This window comes from Rhinoderma darwinii, chromosome 4 (assembly GCF_050947455.1).
Source record: "Rhinoderma darwinii isolate aRhiDar2 chromosome 4, aRhiDar2.hap1, whole genome shotgun sequence".
Taxonomy (NCBI): domain Eukaryota; kingdom Metazoa; phylum Chordata; class Amphibia; order Anura; family Rhinodermatidae; genus Rhinoderma; species Rhinoderma darwinii.
This window is the reverse complement of record NC_134690.1, coordinates 242,636,059-242,659,940: the sequence shown is the minus strand read 5'-3', so window position 1 is coordinate 242,659,940 and position 23,882 is coordinate 242,636,059. Positions and strand designations below refer to the sequence as shown.

The 23,882-nt window shown below is 41.6% G+C and overlaps 1 protein-coding gene across 1 annotated transcript in view; it reads right to left on the bottom strand.

Annotated features, from left to right (window-relative positions):
* The window catches only part of LOC142761062 (uncharacterized), a 50,667-nt gene that overhangs the window by 8,926 nt on the left and 17,859 nt on the right, over window positions 1–23,882 (bottom strand). Inside the window, exons 5-9 of the mRNA XM_075864254.1 lie at window positions 20,766–20,950; window positions 18,944–19,098; window positions 17,474–17,636; window positions 12,139–12,297; window positions 6,943–7,110 (exon numbers count right to left, since the gene is read on the bottom strand). Coding sequence (XP_075720369.1) covers window positions 6,943–7,110; window positions 12,139–12,297; window positions 17,474–17,636; window positions 18,944–19,098; window positions 20,766–20,950 — 830 coding nt within the window. The remainder of the gene's footprint in view (window positions 1–6,942; window positions 7,111–12,138; window positions 12,298–17,473; window positions 17,637–18,943; window positions 19,099–20,765; window positions 20,951–23,882) is intronic.

Below are 23,882 nucleotides of genomic sequence, written 5' to 3'. Positions count from 1 at the left end.
AGGCTCTGTCACCAGATTTTGCAACCCCTATCTGCTATTGCAGCAGATCGGCGCTGCAATGTAGATTACAGTAACGTTTTTATTTTTAAAAAACGAGCATTTTTGGCCAAGTTATGACCATTTTTGTAGTTATGCAAATGAGGCTTGCAAAAGTCCAAGTGGGTGTGTTTAAAAGTAAAAGTCCAAGTGGGCGTGTATTATGTGCGTACATCGGGGCGTTTTTAATACTTTTACTAGCTGGGCGCTCTGATGAGAAGTATCATCCACTTCTCTTCAGAACGCCCAGCTTCTGGCAGTGCAGACACAGCGTGTTCTCGAGAGATCACGCTGTGACGTCACTCACAGGTCCTGCATCGTGTCAGACGAGCGAGGACACCGGCACCAGAGGCTACAGTTGATTCTGCAGCAGCATCAGCGTTTGCAGGTAAGTAGCTACATCGACTTACCTGCAAACGCCGATGCTGCTGCAGAATCAACTGAAGCCTCTGGTGCCGATGTGTCCGACACGATGCAGGACCTGTGAGTGACGTCACAGATCTGCACTGTCAGAAGCTGGGCGTTGTGAAGAGAAGTGGATGATACTTCTCATCAGAGCGCCCAGCTAGTAAAAGTATTAAAAACGCCCCGATGTACGCACCTAATACACGCCCACTTGGACTTTTACTTTTAAACACACCCACTTGGACTTTTGCAAGCCTCATTTGCATAACTACAAAAATGGTCATAACTTGGCCAAAAATGCTCGTTTTTTAAAAATAAAAACGTTACTGTAATCTACATTGCAGCGCCTATCTGCTGCAATAGCAGATAGGGGTTGCAAAATCTGGTGACAGAGCCTCTTTAAGTGATATTTAGATTTAACAGGTCTGGCAGTAATTGTGCATGGGTTTGGCTAGTGAAATTGAACTTGTCAATTAAATTTGGTTAACTGGTTGATTTAGTAACTGATGGAGCAATTACTTTTTTACATGGGGCCAGGTAGGACTGAACAGCATTTTTAACACTTGTTAAAAGTGTGACTATTATGCAAAAATAGAGGCAAATGTTTTTTCACAGCATTGTACATAAAGAGTGAAATGTGCTGGTATGTCTGATCTTCACCAACAGCGGGCTAGGTGGTGCCTAAGCATGAGTGGCATGCTTCATAATGCTTGACCTGTCAGAAAGTTTGAGGGCCATTGTACCTACTTTGTGGATTTCAACTACTATGTTCACCTTTTGGACTACAACTATTGTGTCTACACTGTGGATTACAACATTTGTACCTACCCTATGGATTATTGACGTCACTTTATTTTGTGTTTCATTTTGTGGACTACAACTCAATGTTTGCAATGGAACCCACCCTTATCACTTGTCTTGGTGACTACCTGTTGCAAGTTGCCTACCTGTGTACTGAAGACTAAGAACATAGGCTGCAACTGTGGACTTGAATTAACTACTGGCACCAAGAGAACACTTATACTTCTCGGACCTAATTCCCAGTTATTCCTGATATTCATGAAGGGCCTATAGGATTTGTATACTATTAACTCGTCCAATACGGACTAATATTCAAGGAAACTTTTCAGATGCTTCTACTTTTTTTTTTTTTATCAATGTGGTGTTAGATTTGCAATCCCAACAATAATACATTTGTGTGCACAGTAGCCTTATCATTTTCTTGTATCCCCCTACTCCTGACAGGAAAACCTGCTGCAATGGGGTCAAACGATAGCGAAATTCTATTCCCTGTCCTTACATCCAATAAAAAGACCTTCTGTTGGTCACAAGTGTTAGCTACAGTGGTATAAAAAGACTGCTAGGTAATTCATTTTGGATCTTCTAAAATTTATAATAAAAGTCGTATTAGGTGTCCAACATCCATTTTATCAATGTGAATAAAGTAACTGCCACTTAGTTACTCTATCGACCACAATTTTTAAAGTACTTAAATGGATTGATGGAACAATAAACCTGAAGAAGAATGTGCCCTAAAGCTCCAGTAATGCAGCTGGACAATGAAACAAAGCACACAAGCAAGTCCACCTCTGAATGGCTCAAAAGAAACAAAATTAAGATTTTGGAGTCAAAGTCCTGACTTAAATCCCATTAAGATGCTGGGGAAAGATCTTAAGTAGTTCATGTTCGAAACCCTCCAATATAGCCAAATTAAAACTATTCTGCAAAGAGTGGGCCAAAATTCCTTCACAGCGATGTAAAGGACTCATTGCAAGTTATCCAAACGTTTGATTGCAGTTGTTACTGCCAAGGGAGGCATAACTGCTTATTAGGTTAAGGGGGCTGGAATGATGGGGGTAGGGAAACAGACAAGTGAGCCATAATCTACCCGCCACTCAGTCCCTGCCTACTTGCAACGACCCGCCCTGGGCGACGGTCCCTACGCTCAGTAAGTGCACGACAGACAAACAGACAAGGGTACACAAAGCTAAGGGAAATGGGGCAGTTGCCCACGGAAACACCGTGAGCAACAAGAGTGGTGAATGAGCCGAGTAAAACCAGGAGTGTACGAGGTACCAAACGCAGAGCAGGAGAGTAGTCAGTAAGCCGGGGTCAATATGGAGCAGGATCAAATAGTCAGAAGCTGTAGCTGGGCCAGGAAACCACACGAGAAGAATCACAAGCAAAGGAGGAACAGGAAAGGCAGGTATAAATAGACAGAGGGCGGGAGCTAGCTCCGTCTGGCCAGGCTGCGATAGGCTCTCCCGCTCCTAAACCTGCCATCCTGAGTGGTGGAAGATGGAGTCAGTCTCACAGACATAGAAGCAGGTGCCGACTGATTATCTATGGGCGTTAACCCCGAAGCTGTGCCTGGCAGATTCTTTACAGGGGCAATAGCTTTTTTACATGGGGAAACAGGTTTTGAATGAATTCTCATCCTCAATAAATGTTATGGTCATTTAAAAGCTGCATTTTGTGTTACTTAAGTTGTCTTTACTTTATATTAAAATTTGTTGAATGATCTGAAACATGTAAATGTGACAAATTAGCAAAATCAGAGTAAATTGGGTTGAGGGACAAATACTTTTTCACAGCACTGTAGATAAAAAACAAAATGGTGTTCAAGGGTGGAGATTAACTTTAAATATGCAGGAATACTTCAGAAGCCATGCAATGCATTTACTCAAATTTTTCCAAATCTCTGGCTGCTTATATCTCTAACCTCATTCACATCTGCGTCGGGCTTCCTTTCATGGGTTCCGTTAGACCTTTCCGTCAGGGGAACCCATGAACGGAAAGCCAAATGGAAAGCATAGCTTCCGTTTGCATTACCAGTGATTTCAATGGTAATGGTTCCATTGCAAATGGTTTCCGTTTGTCTCCGTTCCATAAGATTTCAGGTTTTTTTTGGCGAAAACAATAGCATAGTCGACTGTGCTATTGATTCCGCCAAAAACACAGAAACTTTATGGAACGGAAACAAACAGAAACCATTAGCAACGCAACCATTATCATTGAAATCAATGGTAATGCAAACGGAAGCTATGGTTTCCATTTGGCTTTCCATTCATGGGTTCCCCTGACGGAAAGGTCTAACGGAACCCATGAACGGAAGCCCGACGCAGGTGAGAACGAGGCCTAATTCAGTATGAGAAAATCTATATGGATGTCTACTAAATTACAAATGCTTCTTTATATCACTGCAGTTCCCTCTACATAAACTGATTGAAAACACCCAGTTGTCAATTTATTCATAAATTTCTAGGAGGAAATAGAGCAACGGTACAATGTAGAGTTCTAAGAAACGGTGCTCCAGAATTGTTATTTCATGAAGAATACAACTATTTACAAATACAGACATTTCAGGACAGGTGACAGGTCCTCTTTAAGAATAAATAGTAGATTAACCACTTCTCCTCTACCCGCATAAATGTATGAGCTAATGGAGCACAATGGTCACTTCTATGTACAGTACCAGCAACTGGATCGGGCTGTCACACTGACAGCTTGATATTGTTCTGTGATAGGGAACTGTAACAATCACTTCTCTATCTGTAAAGCTCCTGAACATAGTGTTCATTAGAGCATTGTGTACAATAGTAGAGGAGCTGTTGCTTCTACATTCGGTTGGTTGTCATGGAAACTTTTGACACTATTGATTACGTCATTGGGATTTCCTGGGGCTAGAGGGCATGCTAAGAGGACATAAATTGTGTATTAACCTTGCCTCATGGAAGGTGTGACTATGATGATAATCAACCATGAAGAACAGAGTTAAATAATTGATGAGATTTCTTTATGAAGAAACAGACCAATTCACAGCAATTTATTTTCCAATTTCTTTAAGGCTCTGTACATTAAAGCATAACTCCGCCCCAAACTTTTCTCTTTATATTACTCAAGTTCCAAGTTTTCAAGGGTGAGTGATTACAATCTGTGTACAGGGGTGCAGAAAATGATGGCTCATTTGGAATTCTGCTTTCCCATTCTTCTGGATAAACATAATACAACAACATAGTCAACTGGTCGTGCCCCCAACCCACCCACACAACTAGACCCACTAACAACAGGCACTAACCCCAGTTTACGTTGAAATTATCACGGGTTAATATCCTGCAGATTTGTTCCATTTTTGGCTGGTGAACAGCTGAGAAATGGGGCTTAACCATCCTTGTGTCCTACTGCAGACAGGGCAGAGGGGGTGGCTCCTGCTGCAGCCAGTTGTGTTACAGCCAGATACAGCAGAGTGAAGAGAAGGAGGGGGGAAATAGCTGATCTCCGGGAACACATATAGAAGTGTTCTTTATATCAGTATTAACTGCAATATGAGACAAAGTAGCATCAAAGGAGAATAGGAGATTAATGGAGGAATTGCTGGGATATTTGCTTTTATTATTTGTGTAAGACCAAAACTCATATGCACACCCTCCTGCCTCGTCCAGTTTGACGTTCAGGTGAGCATGGTTCAGACTCCTTTCCTTGAAACATGTTCAAAATATAAACTTGCTAGCTGAAACCCTGCCATGACAAACCTGCACACAACCCTGATAACATCCCAATATTCACAACATAAAAACTTCTCCTAAAACTCAATAAACCTGCAGATACACCACCCCACTTTTCCCTCCCACTTTTTAATGATTTCATAATTTGGACATTCCACCACTTCACCACATTCTCCCGACTCTGGGTTATACGGATTGAGTTTGTTGAGCCTTTGTTCTTTTTGAGCTTTAGTCTGTGTACTTTGTAGCTATATATTTAGTTTACATTTAATAGAACAGACAAAATGACTCATCAGTCATCAGTAATCTAACAGCATCTATCTAGTCTAAATGATTGGAAAATCACAACGTTCATTGACGTCAAAGCCAAACTGACTGCAGAGTTAATAGATTTCTCATTTATGAAAAATAATAAAAAGTGCTATTTTTTTAAATTAGATTTCTGAAATGTTGACAACATGCTACATACAGATACAAAAAAATTACAAAGAGATTAAGATTCCTTAATTATACAGTTACAAGGTACAAATCGCTTCACAACTTAAAGCACAGAAATTTTTTTTTCTTTTTTTTTTCTTATAGCAGATAAAGTAATTTTGCCATCTAGTGGAAGGAAATGTAATTGCAAATTAGTATATACTGATTGATTTATTTATTTTTGTATCTGACATATCTGCTAGAGCACACATTTCAAACATGAGACCCGCGAGGCAAATTTGGCCCGCCACCTAATTTTATGTGGCCTGCGAGGTCCACTTCATGTAAAAACCTGAATCAGGTTTTTACATGCAGCGCCACAACAACAGGTGTTTTTTTTTTCTGCTGTCGGTAGTGTCTAGCAGAAAAAGGCACTTAGGATTTAGTTCTCCCGGAACATTGCACTGCGCATGTGCCAAAAAGGAAATGCGCAGTGCAAAGTGAAGTGTAGGCAGCCGCGGGCATATTTTCAATCTAAAAATATCCAGGCCGTGGCCAAGTGAGTAAGTCTGATTGAGGTCAGTGCCGGGAGTGGATCGTCAGATGACTGACTCAGGTCAGGTGACAAAACAGGTTCATTCCCGAGCTGGCACCAACAGCAGTCAGAACGCCGCTGTGTGACCTGCTAAATGTGGGTCACGTCAGGCAGAGCAATATGGGCAATATGTGTGGGACTATCTACAAGGGACGAACTGTGTGACACTCTCTACAGGGGGTGGGCTGTGTGGCACTCTCTACAGGGGGGCTGTGTGGCACTCTCTACAGGGGGGCTGTGTGGCACTCTCTACAGGGGGGCTGTGTGGCACTCTGTACAAGGGGACGGCTGTGTGTGGCACTCTGTACAAGGGGACGGCTGTGTGTGGCACTCTGTACAAGCAGGGGCTGTGTGTGGCAGTCATATTCCTTTACTTTTGTCCCCTACTTCTTCCGAACAAACATTTGGTAGATTAGCAAGAAGTAGGGGACAAATTGAAGAGTGTAAATGTAGGATAAGACTACACAGGGTTTATATGTAGTCTGTTAACATGGAGACACATAGGTCTGCACAGGTTTTTATTTTTATTTTAGATGCACTGGAGCAATGAAAATGAAAAGGTAAGGTTATTTTTACACAGGCTTAAAAAAAAATTACAAAAAAATCCTAGTTAGTGATTAGCAGAATCAATGGGTGGTGAAATCGGTCCCAGAGTGGGCAGTATCACATTATTTTTTTCACACACATCAATCACACTCAACATATGAAAACCTTAATGGAAGTGCTTAATGGAATATAAAAATGAGATAATACTAAGCTCCACATGTGTAAGACATGTAGGTGTCTATTCCCTCACTATATTCCTCATTATATGGATACAGGAGGTACACATTTATCGACCATCCACAGCCAACCTCCTTGTATCAAAGACCTGTGTAAGAGTACCATGCAATGGTGCAATGGGATGAGTGACCAAATACAGTAAGTCACTGACATGAAGCGAAAAAATATTGAAAGTGAATGACTTCTATCTCAGTTCATTACCTGGGTTTGCAAGGAAGATATATGGTCAACTAGCAAAGTCTTGTCTCTCCTTAACTCTGTGTTGATTTGCTCTTCCTTGAATAATATAGCTTGTAGCTCATCAATCTGGCTACTTAATGTAGTGGTTCTTAAATCTTGTAGATCATTCCCCTTAAGCAGCAAGTCAATCTAGTAAAACAAAAAGACATGACATTAAGAGCAGCCTGTATACTGTACATGCTTAGAGGATATAGATGTGATATTGTACATATGCATTCAGTGGCTCACTCAAACCATGTTTTACAAGAATGCTATCCTTTCTATATCACAACCTCTAACTTAATATGGGTTTTCCCATCAGAGACATTTACGTCATATCCACAAGATATGTCACAAATGTCAGATAGATGCGGGTCCCACCTCTGAGACCCGCACCTATCTCTAGAATGGGGCCCCCTAAACCCTGTTCTACTGCTCGCTGAGCTACGCTGTTTCCGTAAGTCCCATAGAACTGAATGGTAGTTAAGCAAACAGCGTAGCTCGCATGATACCCTGCTTCTGTAAATGTCATTCACTACTATCGGACTTACAGAAACCGCAAGCTACACTATTTCTGTAATTCATGGTCGGGAATCACATGCTTCAGCCACAACACAGAGTGGTAGAACGGGGCTTAGGAGGCCTCGTTCTAGAGATAGGTGCGGGTCCCAGATGTGGGACCCACATTTATGACATATCCTGTGGATATTTCATAAATGTCTCTGATGGGAAAAACCCTTTAAGGGCTTCTCCACACATAACGGAAATGCTGCAGAAAATTTCTGCAGCAATTCATTAGAAACTAGCAGGATTTCTGCTGTGAAAAAAACCGCACCATTTCCTGCGTTTTTTGTACTGCAGAAAATGGTGTGGATTTTGCTTTGTTTTTCTCAATGTTGGGAGATGGTGACCGCCTTTGAAAAACACAGCAATTCAGTCTACTTTCTGCAACAGGAATTGACATGCTGCAGTACGAAAAATATGCACCGCAGGTCAATTTCTAGTTGGACCTTTTACGCAGTGTGTGGATGAGATTTGGACAAGCCCTTAGGCCTCATGCACATGACCGTAGCCATGTGCATGGCCATAATTTTCAGGTCGGACGGCCGCGGAGTGTCACCCGCGGGCCGCCCGCTAATCGCGGGCCGTGCACATGGCCGCATGCATTAATTTCTATGAGCCTGGACCGCAGAACACGGCCGTAATAAGACATGTTTTTTCTTTCTGCGGTCCAGGCTCCTGAGCCATGCACGGACTGTGCAAACCACGGTTGTGTGCATGGGCCCATTGAAATGAATGGGGCCTCAATTCACCCACAGATTTGCGGGTGAATTGCGGCCGCAAAAATATGTTCGTGTGCATGGGGCCTTAGTTGTATACTTTGTACTCTAGTTTACTTGCAATAAATATGTCTTCCACGAGCTGTTTTATGCCTGAAAATAGAATCATGCGTAGTGTATGAATGTAACCACATTGCTGATACCTGTCACATATACATAGGAAACTATAGCAACAGTGTTATTTGAGGGAACCTAGAAAAAGCCCTGCATTGTACTTTGTAACTTGAAAAAAATCTTTTAAACAGAGCAAATGCTGTACTTCTAATTTAACATCTTAGAAATGAGGGATTCTATTATATAAACTAAGTCATATTATTGGGTGCTACTTAGATACTGGGGTTTTTCTACTTTTAGTCCCTGATCAAGAAGCATCAAATTAGTTTGGCCCTAGAAAAATGACAGCATTTTACTAATACAAATGCACTGCTCCAAATTTGTAAGGTTCTTTAGAATTAAAGGGGTTATTCGTGCCGTTCATGGCAGTATCACCGCTGAAACTAGCAGTTGACTGAAGCAGCACGTGAGCGCTGCGGCACCAGAGCCGTGGAGAACGGGGTTTCAGCACTAGAGTGGGAAGGGGGGGGGGGTCACTTCCGAGGGTGAGTATCTTCTAGTTTATTAACCACCCCTTGCCCTGCTGCCGATCTTAAATAGTCCCTTTAAGTTTATATTTATATATTAAAATGTATCATAAAGACTATAGGGAGAGATTTACTAAGAAAAAAGTTTGTTCACACTTTGCGTAAAAAAAAGTGGAGTACATGGTGTTTCTGGAGTGAGTGATGTAGCTGAAAGTTGTAAAATGCACAAAATTGAGTAAAGACGTGTTATTTTTTTTATAAAATAGATATAATAAATATTATCTGCCTCCCACAAGCCCAACCAATGCCTACCATTCCTCCAAAGTGGAGGGAAAAAAAGATATATTATGAAGAAACTAATGTCTCATATAGTCTCAGAGACGAGGGTTCATACGCTCTATCCAAGCATCCAATAGGTCTATCTATATATTTGTGGAATCTACCTCCATTCCAATACATTATTCTATCCAAATGTACCTGTTTGTCAATGGCCTCTTTTAAGCTATACAGTTAGGTCTAGAATTATTTGGACAGTGACACAATCTTCATGATTTGGGTTCTGCATGCCACCACATTGGATTTGAAATGAAACAACTGAGATGCAATTGAAGTGAAGACTTTCAGGTTTAATTCAAGGGGTTCAACAAAAATATCCTGTGAAACGTTTAGGAATTGCAATCATTTTACTACACAGCCTCCTCATTTCAGGGGCTCAAAAGTCATTGGACAAATTAACATTACCATAAATAAAATGGTTTTTTTTAATATTTTGTAGAGAATCCTTTGCGGGCAATGACTGCCTGAAGTCTGGAACCCATGGACATCACCAAACGCTGGGTTTCCTCCTTTGTGATGCTTTGCCAGGCCTTTACTGCAGCTGTCTTCAGTTGTTGATTGTTTGTGGGTCTTTCTGCCTTAAGTTTTGTCTTAAGCAAGTGAAATGCATGATCGATCGGGTTGAGATCTGATGATTGACTTGGCCATTGCAGAATATTCCTTTTCTTTGCCTTAAAAAACTCCTAGGTTGCTTTCGCAGTATGTTTTGGGTCATTGTCCATCTGTACTGTGAAGCGACGTCCAATCAGCCTTGCTGCATTTGGTTGAATCTGAGCAGAAAGTTTATCCCTGAACACTTCAGAATTCATCCGGCTGCTTCTGCCTTCAGTCACATCATCAATAAACACTAGTGACCCAGTGCCTTTGGCAGCCATGCATGCCCATGCCATCACACTTGCCTCCACCATGTTTTACAGAGGATGTGCTGTGCTTTGGATCATGAGCCGTTCCAAGCCTTCTCCATACATTCTTCCTCCCATCATCCTGGTACAGGTTGATCTTAGTTTCCTCTGTCCACAGAATGCTGTTCCAGAACTGGGCTGGCTTCTTTACATGTTTTTTGGCAAAGTCTAATCTGGCCTTTTTATTTTTGAGGCTGATTAATGGTTTGCACCTTGTGCTGAACGGTCTATATTTGCTCTCATGAAATCTTCTCTTTATGGTAGACTTCTTAATTTTTTTCGACCTAACGATGGTCTGTTTCACTTGCATTGAGAGCTCCTTTGACCCCATGTTGTGGGTTCACAGCAACAGCTTCCAAATGCAAATGCCACACCTGGAATCAACTCCAGACCTTTCACCCGCTTAATTGATGATGGATTTATTGAGGAAATAGCCCATGCAACCCATTAAATAGCTTTTCAGATAATTGTCCAATTACCTTTGGTCCCTTGAAAAAGAGGCAGCTACATATTAAAGAGCGGTAATTCCTAAACCCTTCTTCAAATTAAGATGTGAATACCCTCAAATTAAAGCTGAGAGAGTCTGCACTTTAAGCCCATATTGATTATATAACTGTATATTCAATATGTTTTGTTAAACAGCTAAAATACCAAAACTTGTGTCACTGTCCAAATAATTCTGGACCGAACTGTATATCTCAGGGGCTGGATGTGAAATCCAATCCAGCAGTATTATTTTCTTTCTAGATAAAACGCTCTTGCTATCGCGCTCTTGTATCTTTATTTTATCTTTAGCTCCCTAAATACTCCAAAGATACTAGATCAGTTTAAATCATCTTTACTGAATAAATACTATTTAATTTATCCAACACCTCTTGCCAATATCTGCACAATTTAAGACAGAAAAGATGAAGAATCTCACTTCGTCCCTTTACACATTTTGAGCATTCTTCTAAATTTGTCGATTCTATTCTGTATAGCCTAGAAATAGTATGTGACCTATGTACACTATATAATTGAGAGGTTCTTTGGAATGGATGGGGGAGATCCCATTAATTACTCCTTATATCTTAATCCATAATTATAATACTCTGTTATAATATCTATAACCAGATCTTCTTGCCACTTATTTTTTTTAACTTATCCAGTATATTTTCAGGGCGAGACATCATAAATTATATAATTTACCAGTCTCTTTACTTACATAATTGTTTTTCAATATGAAATTTAACCGCTCTATACTGCTGAACTCGACTCCCCTACCAAACCCCTGAGATCTGACTGCCGAGTTTAATTGTAGATATTTAGATATCCCACTAACCTCCAGATTAAATTAATGTACAACAGTATGACAAGACTTGAGCTTGCATTGTATAAATATAAATTTGAAGGATACCCTTGTTCTTCCAAACCTCAAAGACATGTGCCATTTTTTTAGAGCAAAATATCATGTTACTGGTTTCGTAATAAAGTTCACAGACAGTCAGTTGGTATATCGCTTGCTTAGCAGGGGACATTTTGTAAGGAGTAAGAACATCGCTACCCTGGGGCTTGTAGTCCTGCCACATATGCAGTATTAAGATTATTTTTCCTCATTTGTTTTGTTTCCAGATGGAAACTAGTGGCTGTTCTTCAATTCCGGTTTATCCCTTGGTTGAACTTGATGGACATATGTATTTTTTCAACCGTACTATGTGTAGGGAAACAGGTTTTTCTTGATTTCTATATGAAGAATTTGGGGTATCTTTTGTGATTTTTGGGCTCCATGGATTCTGAATGATAGTTGGGTTCTTTTGTATAGTTAAATTAACTTAGCATCTTTAAAAACTTTCAAAGTCCTCCTTTAATAGCAGCTAGCTGGACTGACCATTAAAAGGGTAGTGCATACCTTCTAACAAAGGGACACTTAGGAGGGGTAGGGCTGTCACTTGCTTTACCTCTAGTCTATCAGAATGTTCTACAATAATTTGATAGGCGACACATACAACTTTATTTCTATCATCTATATGTTAGCCGTACCTGTCCCATGAAATCCCTTAAATACTCCTTCTCTTTCTTGAGAAGCACTTGCTGCAGATCCACCTGCTTGATAAGTTGCTCTTCTTTGTCCTTGACACTAAGAAGTTGAGCAACACTAGTAGAGCTGTGGGTATAGCTGTCTTCTTTAAGTACTTTTTGCTGAAATAATCAATTAGTTATTTTAATTTACAGCCCTAACTAAAACATTTAATAAATCACAAACAGCACTGGATCTACATCTCAGGAACCTATAGACATATATTGTATGGCGCCTTAGACTCTACCCATGAAGTAGGTCACACCTTAAGTCATTATGGCTTCAAAATATTTGTCTGTTCTTACAGTAAAAAGGACATTGTGTTGTGCACTTCTTATATGACGCACCCGCTTCAGATTCCCCTTTGTCAGTCCCTGGGTGTCCCCCTCCTATTCCTACATCACTGTGTGTGTCAAATTAACACACAATTTTCAGATGAATACACACTGATCAGTAAATATTCCTTTCATCAGTCGCCTTACCCAAGGCCCCCGTATAGGCACGGCCCTTCTTTGTCTATAGGTAAATCCGGTTCTGATCACAGTTAAACTTTTTATGACAGAAAAAAAACATCAATGTCAATTTATAGACTTTTATATTTTTCTAATCAAGACATTAGAGAAAATATTATTAACATACACACCGATCACCTATATAGAAAGATGTCTGTGATGCTACGTCATTAGGAACCCTACTGCTCTGTCATTGGGCAAATTGGTTGTGTCAATAAATAACCTTTCCTGTAGCCGCGACCTAGTGCATCTTAGCCAGTGTAAGGAAAACACAAGCTTTGTGAGGGTAGGTTCACATGCGGCAGATATTGTCAAAGAATTTCTGTGACTAAAAATCAATTCCATTTATCTAAATGTGTTGTTTTTTTCTGCAGCAGGTGCATGGATTTCCGCAAGTTCCATTCAGATGGATAAAACTGATTTTCTGCAACAAAATCTGCCACGTGTGACTGCACCCTCTGTTCATGTATGTGTCAGATGCTCTGTTAGGAGCCTCTGTCACAGATTGACGAACAAAATAGCGCAGGATACAGTGCTTATTTTGTCCAGCAAAATGAAGGAAACCCAACAGAACCTATTAAAATCAATGGGTTTTGTCAGGTGTTAGTCATTTGACAGATCTGGCGCCTCCGTTATTTTCGATATCCTGTTCCTATGATGAAACAGAATAACGGAAATAAGCGTGCAGATGTAAAAAGAACTATCTTTCAATCTCTATTTCTATCCATCAATAGAACCACTTAGAGGCTCTGTCACCACATTATAAGTGCCCTATCTCCTACATAAGGAGATGGGCGCTATAATGTAGGTGACAGTAATGCTTTTTATTTTAAAAAAACTATCAGTTTTCACCACTTTATTAGTGGACAGCAGAGGAAGCGTAATCTCGATGTAACCTGTCATCTACAGCGTAATCTCGCGAGATCACGCTTCCTCTGCTGTAACTACCACAGAAACAGTAACGAAGTGCACAGATTGTGAATAGACATCCCGTGGAATGTCTATTCACTGTCTAAACACTTCAGTATTGTTAATGTGTTAGTATAAGACAGCACATATCGATCTAAAAGGATCCCTATGCGCTGACTAAATGAATGGAGAGAAGTGTATGACGCTGATTGGTCAGCGTCATACACTCCTCTGTACAACGCCCACTTGGTCTAAAGTAAAAACACGCCCACTTGGGCATTAAGCAACTCATTAGCATAAATCTAAAATCGCTAATAAAGTGGTGAAAACAGATCATTTTTTTAAAATAAAAAGCACTGCTGTCACCTACATTATAGCACCAATCTCCTTATGTAGGAGATAGGGCACTCATAATGTGGTGACAGAGCCTCTTTAAGTAACAGGAATCATCCTTTTTCTCCAAGACCTGCTGGGAAATGTATTCATTTAATATATTGTGTATATTAAAGGGGTATTACAATGAGGGACATTTATGATACATATATCCACAGGATATCCTCATAATAAACATGGTTGAACAGCAGCCCACGTCTCCAGGAATTCAATCAAAGTAATCTTTTATTGGTTAAACATCCAGCAAAAAAATTGGCAACGTTTCGACCCGTAACAAGTGGAGGGTCTTTCTCAACATATTACATACACATGTGTACATACCTATTTTCTATTAAAGAGGTTTTCCCATGAGGGACATTTATGACTTATCCATAGGATATGTCATAAATGACAGATAGATATGGGTTCCACCTCTGGACCCGCACCTATCTCTAGAAAGGGCCCCCTAAGCCCGTTCTAGCTGGTTGTGCTCACGCTGACTCCCGGCCACTTCCTGATTACATGGTCGGGACATGTTCAGGAGTTACGGAAACAGCGTAACTTGCTGAGCTACGCTGTTTCCGTAACTCCCATAGTAGTGAATGGCAGTTACAGAAGCAGCGTAGCATGCGAGCTACGCTGTTTCCGCAATTACTATTTAGTTCTATGGGACTTACGGAAACAGCATAGCTCAGCGAGTACCTCCCGACCATGTAATCATTAAGTGGCCGGGAGGCAGTGTGAGCAGAAAAAGCAAGAACGGAGTTTAGGGAGCCCCGTTCTAGAGATAGGTGTGCTGCTTTTTGTGGCACCGGGCCACTTACTGTTATAAATGTCACAGAATATGTAATAAATATTATGACAGAATATGACATAAATGTCAGATAGATGTGGGTCCCATCTATCTCTAGAACGTGGTCCCCCAAACCCCGTTTTAGCTTTTTGTGCTCACGCTGCCTCCCGGCCACTTACTGATTACAGGGTCGGGAGTTACGGAAACAGCGTAACTCGCTGAGCTCCGTTGTTTCCGTAACTACCATAGAACTAAATAGTAATTACGGAAACAGCAGAGTTCGCATGCTACGCCACTTCCGTAACTGCTATTCACTACTATAGGAGTTATGGAAACAGCGTAGCTCTGCAAGTTACGCTGTTTCTGTAACTCCCGACCATGTAATCAGGTAGTGGCCGCAAATTAGTGTGAGCACAAAAAACTAGAACAGAGTTTAGGGGGCCCCGTTCTAGAGATAGGTGCGGGTCCCAGAGGTGGGACCCGCATCTATCTGACATATCCTACGGATATGTCATAAATGTCCCTGATGGGAAAACCCCTTTAATAGAAAATAGGTATGTACACATGTGTATGTATAATGTTCACTTCGATCAAATATACATAAAAATTATTACTAGCTTTATTTGATATACACATGCTTAGATTAAGAACTGCAGTTATTAAACCAAATAAAATCCTAATACGTAATTCCATATATGACAGAGTTAAGTTGAACATGAAGCAAATCATGAGTCAGCCAACGTTACATCAAAATATTTAATATTCTAAATCTGCATCTGTTGCTTGGCAACTTGTTAGGTCAGTGTGAGTGGGAGTCAAGAAGGAGCGAAAACTAGGAACACCTATGTGCCTCTGCCCCTCCTATGTAATTATGTGCCAGAGCAATGGGGGCAGGAGGAGGACAGCTTGGCATTGGAATGTTCTTGAGCAAGATTAAATAAATCTCAATAAGAAGATAGATATTTACTTTCCAGCAGCATAGATGATTTTTAGCATAGTCTTAATATATTAAAGAGGACCTGTCACTAGGTCATATAAGCTGAACTGGTTTACCCGTCTCCCTGATTCTAGTGCGTTTGACTGAACCCCCACCCCCCACCGTTCCAGAGATATGGCCCACTGTTGTGTTGCCTCCTTATATGGTAATTTGCTATAGTTAGCCAACAGGGCGTGAACTAACCTCAAGATGCCTCGGACTGCTGAGTTAGCATCAAAGGCAGCGAAGCTATCTCGACCCCATTGGCTAACTACAGCAAATTAGCATTTAGGGGGCCAACTCAACAGTGGCCGGACGCTCACGGCTTGGTGAAGATAGTCGCGAGGCAGTGATGTCATCGTGCCTGTCTGTGCCGAACCACACAAACCGGAGTAGCAGAGGGATCTCCTCCACTCGTCATTGGAACGAGGTTAGGTATGTATTTTATTAGGCACTATTGGGGCTGTGTGGAGGCAGTTATGGGGGTATTATACTGTGTGGGGCAGCTGTGGGGCATTTTACAGCGTGAGGGCAGCTCTGGGGGACTACATAATGTGTGAAGGGCAGCTATGGGGGCATTATACTGTGTGGGGGCAGCTATGGGGGCATTATACTGTGGAAAGTGCAAATATAGGGGCATTATACTGTTTGGAGGGCAGTTAAAGGGGCATAATACTGTATGGTGGGCAGTTATAGGGGCATTATACTGTGTGGAGGGCAGTTATCGGGGCATTATACTGTGTAGTGGCAGCTATGGGGGCATTATACTGTATGGGGGCATTATACTGCGTGAAGGGAAGTTATAGGGGCATTATACGGTTTAGAGGCAGCTATGGGGGCATTATACTGTGTGGAGAGCAGTTATAGGGGCATTATACTGTGTAGAGGCAAATATGGGGGCATTATACTGTATGGGGGCAGCTATGGGGGCATTATACTGTGTGGAGGGCAGTTATGGAGGCAATATACTGTGTGCAGAGAAGTTATAGGGGCATTATACTGTGTCGGGGCATTATAATGTGTGGGGGCAGCAATGGGGCATTATATTGTGTGGGGGCAGCTATGAGGCATTACACTGTGTAGGGAGCATTATGGGGGCAATTTACTTTGTTGGGGCAGGGGGTATATTATATAAAGTAGTATACAGCAAGCTCAGGGGATGAATATTAATTCAATGGTGTGGCATGCAAAAAGGGTGTGGCCTAAATAATCATTCATTAATCGTAATCAAGGTTACATGTTCAATTAATCATGATTTTTATTTAGATCATAATCGTCCAGCCCTACTCTTTCTCTATATAGCGCCACTGTTCCTCATACTCGGGTGGTCTGACTTCCTTCCTTTCAGTCACATTACAAAAAAACCTTATGTCACCATTACCCTAATTATTTTAAGGAAACCCCCCTTCTCCTTAAAGGTTATACTTGTTGGCTGTTGCCACTGATTGACAGATTTCTCCTTAATACTGTGCATAGGAATTTATTACTGGCAGCAGTCTACATGTAAGTTCTCCAAAACGGCTTCACTTTAGAAAACAAGTGACAGACCGCTAAACTCAGTGTGTCTTTTACTACATTAGGCTGCCCTCAGTGAGGAGGTCTAAAACAACAAATTCAAATGGAGGTCTAAAACAACAAATTCAAATGTAGCCATGTAGAATTGTCTTATGTGTGAAACCCAATCTTCAGTTAAAAAGTGATTACATTTACAATAACAATAGCGGTAGAATTCTTACTATTTCCAGCTGTTTGGTAAGTTCTAGTAGTTGACCTTGCAATCCATTGTTTTCACTGGTCAGCTCTGCACAGTCGCTGATCATTTTCTGTCTCAGGAATTGGTCCTGCTCAGAAAGCAGATCTTTCTCCCGAATTTGCTGATGGAGGAAACTTATTTCATTCCTGCAAAACCATATATTATAAATTCTTACACCTGTTCAACATTCATTTTACAAATGTCCCTCATGCCCTATTCTAAAACGGGTTCATTCTCAAAACAGATTGCTTTTACCAAAAACCTTCTAAAACAGATTTCAATGTTGTCACAGGGACATTGCGTGGAACCAAAAAAATATCCACATAAATGTTTACTTATATACAGTCATAACGGCCACTTTTCAAGCAGGTTGGGATGTAAATCTTGATGTGAATGGTGATTTGGATCACACAATGGCCTTTTCCATATCTGTTCTAGTAGCTCTTCTTTAACCGGCGGCGGCAGGAGCAGGTAAGTTATGTTTGTGTATGTTCGTGTTATACAGTGTATTTACCACTGTATGTAATCCTCCTACACTGTGCATTCGCTCAAAAAATGGCGACACACAGTGTAGGAGGTTTGAACATTTAACCCTCTCCTTTCTCCTGGCACTAGCCAGGATAAAGGAGGGGGAATTGTTTGAGGACGCTAGAGCGAGTGTGTCTTCTTCAATTTTGCAGCATAAAGCAATGAGGTTGCTTTACCACATGCCAATGCTGCAATTTTGGGAATTGCTCCCTCTAGTGACCAGCACATGGAAATGTTATAAATTAGAATCTAATTTATAATATTTCCTGACTTGTGAGAAAATTAAAACAATGTTTAATCATTTATATACTAACAGTTTAACTTAAAAAAAAAATAAAAATTCTAGCGACACATTCCCTTTAAAGGCTATGTAAGCAAATTTTTTTTAATAAATCAAATGTTTTATTTCATTTTGAACAACTGTTTCATTTGTTTTTTATTTAAAAAATGTGTTACTTTTTGAGATACAGCTATGTATCATGAATACATAGAAGCTGTATCTTGCGGTCAAAGCCAAAATCTGTCAGGTCTGCAGGACTGATGGCTTCGGTGAATTTGTCTCTGACACACAGGATCCAGCTATTATCGATCACATCGAAGTTCACAAACTCAGGCCTTACAGGCAAATTCAGGGCATTTTTAGTTATTTTTCATTTTATTTTTTTACTTCCCATCTTCAAAAAGCCATATCTTTTTTTATTTTTCCGTCTGCTATGAGCACTACAATTTGAAACAATTGAGAGATCATTGATATCACTAGGTCTGGGGGCTTTTAGAGAACACCATACTTTTAGAGGTGAAGATGGGGTAGGGCTAACATCTGAAAACTTTGCTGTGGTGTGTTATATGCTTAAATGATTGAGTCTCCTGAACAGTGGATTGCAATGTCGCTGTTGAAATAGTTAATAGGAACAGATCTGTTCACCTTAAATCAAGTGTGAGCTCATTCTGAGTCACTGCTGTGTGTTTGACCAGTTTTTCCTCCATTTCATGCCTGGCTGAATTCACTTTCAGCAGCTCAATTCTCTTCTGTGACAGTTGTTTTTCCATATCTTTTTGTTGCTCCATTCTTTGCTTTAGCTGTACAAAATAGAGGAAAATGACAAATGTGACAAAAGTATATAGGTTACTGACAAAAGGCTGAAAGGCTTGCACGCAGAATGCTGCAAATTATTTCACTTTGAAAAACATACATGGCTATGTGCATATAGAATATACTGCATTGATTCAGCTTCTGTACACGAAGAGGTTAAACATTTTTGAGTGCGACTCTTCAGTCAAGTTGATGATAATTTTATTTCACTTGATATTATTATCTGTTTATGAGAAACCTGGGAGACATATGCCAGCCGACCGGGATGGCACCTTGTGCAAGAGCAAAAAAACAGACATCACAATGGTAACCATTTTTATATCAAAATGGTTACATTGGCCACTATTGTGATGTCACAATGGCCACTGTTGTGATGTCACAATGGTCACGGCTGTGATGTTACAATGGTCACGGATGTGATGTCACAATGGTTAATTGTTCTTACGTTACAATAGTAACTGTTGTGATGTAACAATGCTCACTGATTTGATGTCACAATGGTCAATATTGTGATGTCACAATAGCCATTGTTGTGATGTCCCAATGGTAACTGTTCTTATGTCCCAATAATCACTGTTGTAATATCACAACAGTCATGCTTGTGATGTCACAATGGTCATGCTTGTGATGTCACAATGGCCACTGTTCTGATGTCACAATGGTAACTGTTGTGATTACACAATAGTCACTGTTGTGATGTCACAATGGTAACTGTTGTGATTACACAATAGTCACTGTTGTGATGTCACAATGGTGCTTGCTGTGATGATTCCACAATGGTTACTCTTGACAAGTCAGAATGGTCACTGTTGTGAGGTTGTATTGTTCATTGTTGTGATGTCCCAATGGTCACTGTAGTAATGATGTCACAATTGTCAGTATTTTGATTTCACACTATTCACAATTTTTTTGTTACAATGGTCACTGTGGTGAACTCTCATCTTTTAGATATTTTTGACAGATACTGTTGTATGCCATAAATGTTTGAGATGGGAATTGCTCTGTAAGTTTCATTGCGGCACTTGGGAGTGGCACATACTGACAATGTAACCTTCAGAGCAGAGAATGTTTTGCACCCCTGCTCTAAATAATACAATCATACAGTTACCATCTAATGCCACTGTACAAGGGCCTTAATAATATTGCCAAATCATGACTAAATATTACCACCACATAGCTTCTGAATAATACTCATCTAATGCCGTTCCCCTCGATGAACGGAACTGCTCAGGTAACAGGACTCTTAACGTTTGTGACCTGCGCTGTCATTGGCTCAGTACAGGAGGACGCGATGATGTCACTGTATCGCGCTGGCCAGGTTTGAGCTCCTGGCGCGTTGTAGGCCACAGGCCTGAAGTGGCCAGTGGTCTGCAGACTACAAGATTGTATGACGGGGCGACAGTTGAAAGGGGTGCAAGGTGGCGTTTTTAACAGTGTAACTGCCTCCTTGTGAACGCCCCTGGACAAAATCATAGTAGAATTCAGTGATCTTAAAAACGGAGAGGGAATTGTGACAACCTCTCATTAGTATGCAAGTTTGATGGAGTTATCTGTTAATTAATCAACAGGCTTTTTGTAGTGCATGTGCTCCTAATGTGCAACTGTAGGAAGACTGTCCCCATATGCATCCTTGTATACTATGTATGTCACATACCTGTCTCTGAAGTGCAGTTATTCTCTGGCCACTGTTGGTTGCATTGATCATTTCACGGTCCAGCTCCTGCTTGTTGAGAAGTATCTCCATCTCCTTCTTAGACATCCGCTTGTCAGTGAGCTCCTTCCCTTTCTTGAGCTGAACTAAATCCTCAATCAGTTGCTGCTTTACTTTTGAATGGGAATCTACAGTGATTATATAGGAAAATCAATGACACCGGACTCTAAAGTTATATACTGGCATACAGAGTAGTTTGAGCCATATTTATTAACATGTTGCATGCTCTGTGATGAATACTCTGCAGCTACTGAGCTACACTAGGTTGAACTTGCTGTAGCCTACTGACACTTTTCTGCCTGAAAATACGGGGGCTTTTTTTTGTAATTAAACGGTCTTGTCTGAACACCGTTCTTTTCAGGCAATTGTGCTAGAATACTGTCCCCAGGGAAAGAACAGTGATGTCACAAATGGCGACCAGCATACCTCCCAACCGTCCCGGATTCAGCGGGACAGTCCCGGATTCAAGGGCAGCCGGTGGTATGTCCCAGTATCCTGAGGATGCAGATGTAGTTGAATCCAATGCTGAAGCAAGGAACCGTCAGCATTCAACCGTCCTGCTTCAGCATTCATTGTCCATTATTTGTCGAGGACTCCCCAGGCACAGGGCTTAAACTCTGAGCTTATGGACAGTGATATCAGGCTTTCAACTAGGGACTCTATGGCCAGAGCAATGCAAGCTCTCTGGTCGGGGACTCCTGTATTCGGAAAGCCCTTGATATCACTGTCCATATATGGACAGTGGCTCCTCTAGCAGCGGAATCCCGGACCAGAGCGTTGCCAACGCTCTGGCCAGAGATTCCGTCATCTCAAAGCCCCTAACATCATTGTCCATATATGGACAGTGACGTCAGGGACTCCTCCTGGAGGGGATTCCACGGCCAGGGCGTTGCCGATGCTCTGGCCGGGTATTCCAGCATCTCAAGGCCCCTAACATCACTGTCCATATATGGACAGTGATGTCAGGGGCTCCCTCCAGGAGCGAAATCCCTGGCTAGATGACGCTCTGGCTGGGGATTTCGCTCCTAGCGGGAGCCCCAATGGAACTATCTACAGGGAGAGTGTAGCGCTATCTACAGGAGGGGGTGTGGCACTAGCTACATGGGCACAGTGGCACTATGTGGGCACTGGCACTAGGGAAAGCTAAGGGGGCATTATACTGTATGGGGCAGTATGGAGAATTAAACTGTAAGGGGCAGCTATGGAGCATTATAATCTATGGGTGCATTATACTGTATGGGTGCAGCTATGGGGGCATTATAATGTATGAGAGCAGCTACGGGGGCATTATTCTGTATGGGAGCAGCTATGGGGGCATTATAGTGTATGGGAGCAGCTAAGGGGGCATTATACTGTACGGGGCAGCTATGAGGCATTGTACTGTATGGGTGCATTATACTGTATGGGTGCAGCTATGGGGCATTATGCTGTATAGGGGAAGCTATGGGGCATTATACTGTATGGGAGCAGCTATGGGGGCATTGTAATGTATGGGAGCAGCTATGGGGCATTATACTCTTTTGGGGCATCGGTGTGGGCATTATACTGTATGGGAGCAGTTATGGGGGCATTATACAGTATGGAGGCAGCTATGGGGTAATTATGCTGTATGGGGCAGCTATGGGGTGTTATACTGTATGGGTGAATTTGTGGAGGCAATATATTGTATGGAGCATCTGTGTGGGAATTTTACTGTATAGGGGCATCTGTGCTGGCTTTATACTGTATGGGGGCATCTGTGCTGAGGGGCATTATACTCTGTGAGGCACTATTGGGTTTTATACTGTGTTGGGGCAGCTATATGGGCGTTATACTGTGGGAAGGCACTATGGGAGCAGGATACCGTGTGGGCTGAACCGGGTGTGTATGGACGTGGTTTTCTTAAAAGAAAAAAAAAATTGCAGTGCTTTGTTACACACGCCTCATTGGTTGTCCCTCTTTGCAATACTCGAAAGTTGGGAGGTATGGCGACCAGTTTTATGTCTACTTTATTTTGCAAATACCATTTTCAAAAGGACAATTGGCATCTGCCCACCCCTTGCTGAAGTATACAATTTGCATCCCACACAAGTACTTTGATGGCTTAATTGGAAACATGTTGCCATATTGGAGGAACCAATGAATGTAGTGTGCAGCAGGTGTGTCACTAGCACTGGGCCTTCGGGGCCCAAGCCCTGGATATTTGGCTTGGTGCCCCACATCCCCGGCGACTGACACACTTGAGACGCAGAAGTCACAATTGTGACCAGGCCGCGGCCGCCCGCACCGCATCTGTAAAACTTACTATAGTAATTGGGGCCTATGTAATAAAATACACGGGCCCATTACTATAGTAACGACACATACTTACCCATCTTCCTTCCTTCCTGAGCACAGTGGAAGTCCTGACATCTTCTCGCGTCATGACGTCACGACGCTGTGCGCCGTGGATGACGTCACGACGCTAGATGGTGTTGGGACAGCCGCTGCACCCGGAGCCGGAGAGGAGGTAAGTGTAACATTACGGCCTGCTGGGGTCCTGTATCTAAGCCTACCTTGTGGTAAGCTTAGATACAGGGTTGTCACACAATGACCCTGTATCTAAGCCTACCACATGGTATTTTTAGATACATGGCCCATGTCTGATCCTGTCTGATGGGTCTTGTATCTAAGCTTACCAAATAGTAGGCTTAGATACAGGGCCCCAGCAGACAGTAATCTTATACAGTATAAGATTACTGTCTGCTGGGGCCCTCTAGCTAAGCCTACCTTGTGGTAGGCTTAGATACACGGTCTAACAGACAGTATAACACATGGGCCCTGTATCTAAGCCTACCACATATGTTGCTAATGTTTTTTGTTTTTTTGTGTGTGTTTTTTTACAGGTTCAGTCGTTGGACTACGCCGGATTCTAGGACTACTTCGATGACGCCTTTCTTTATCTTCAATAAAATGGTTAATGAGGGTTGTTTTTTTTTTTTTTTTTTTATTCCAATAAAATATTTTATCTATGACTTTGTATTTTCTTTTAAACTTTATTACTACCACCTTAGTAATGGCAGCTGGCGGATTGACAGCTGG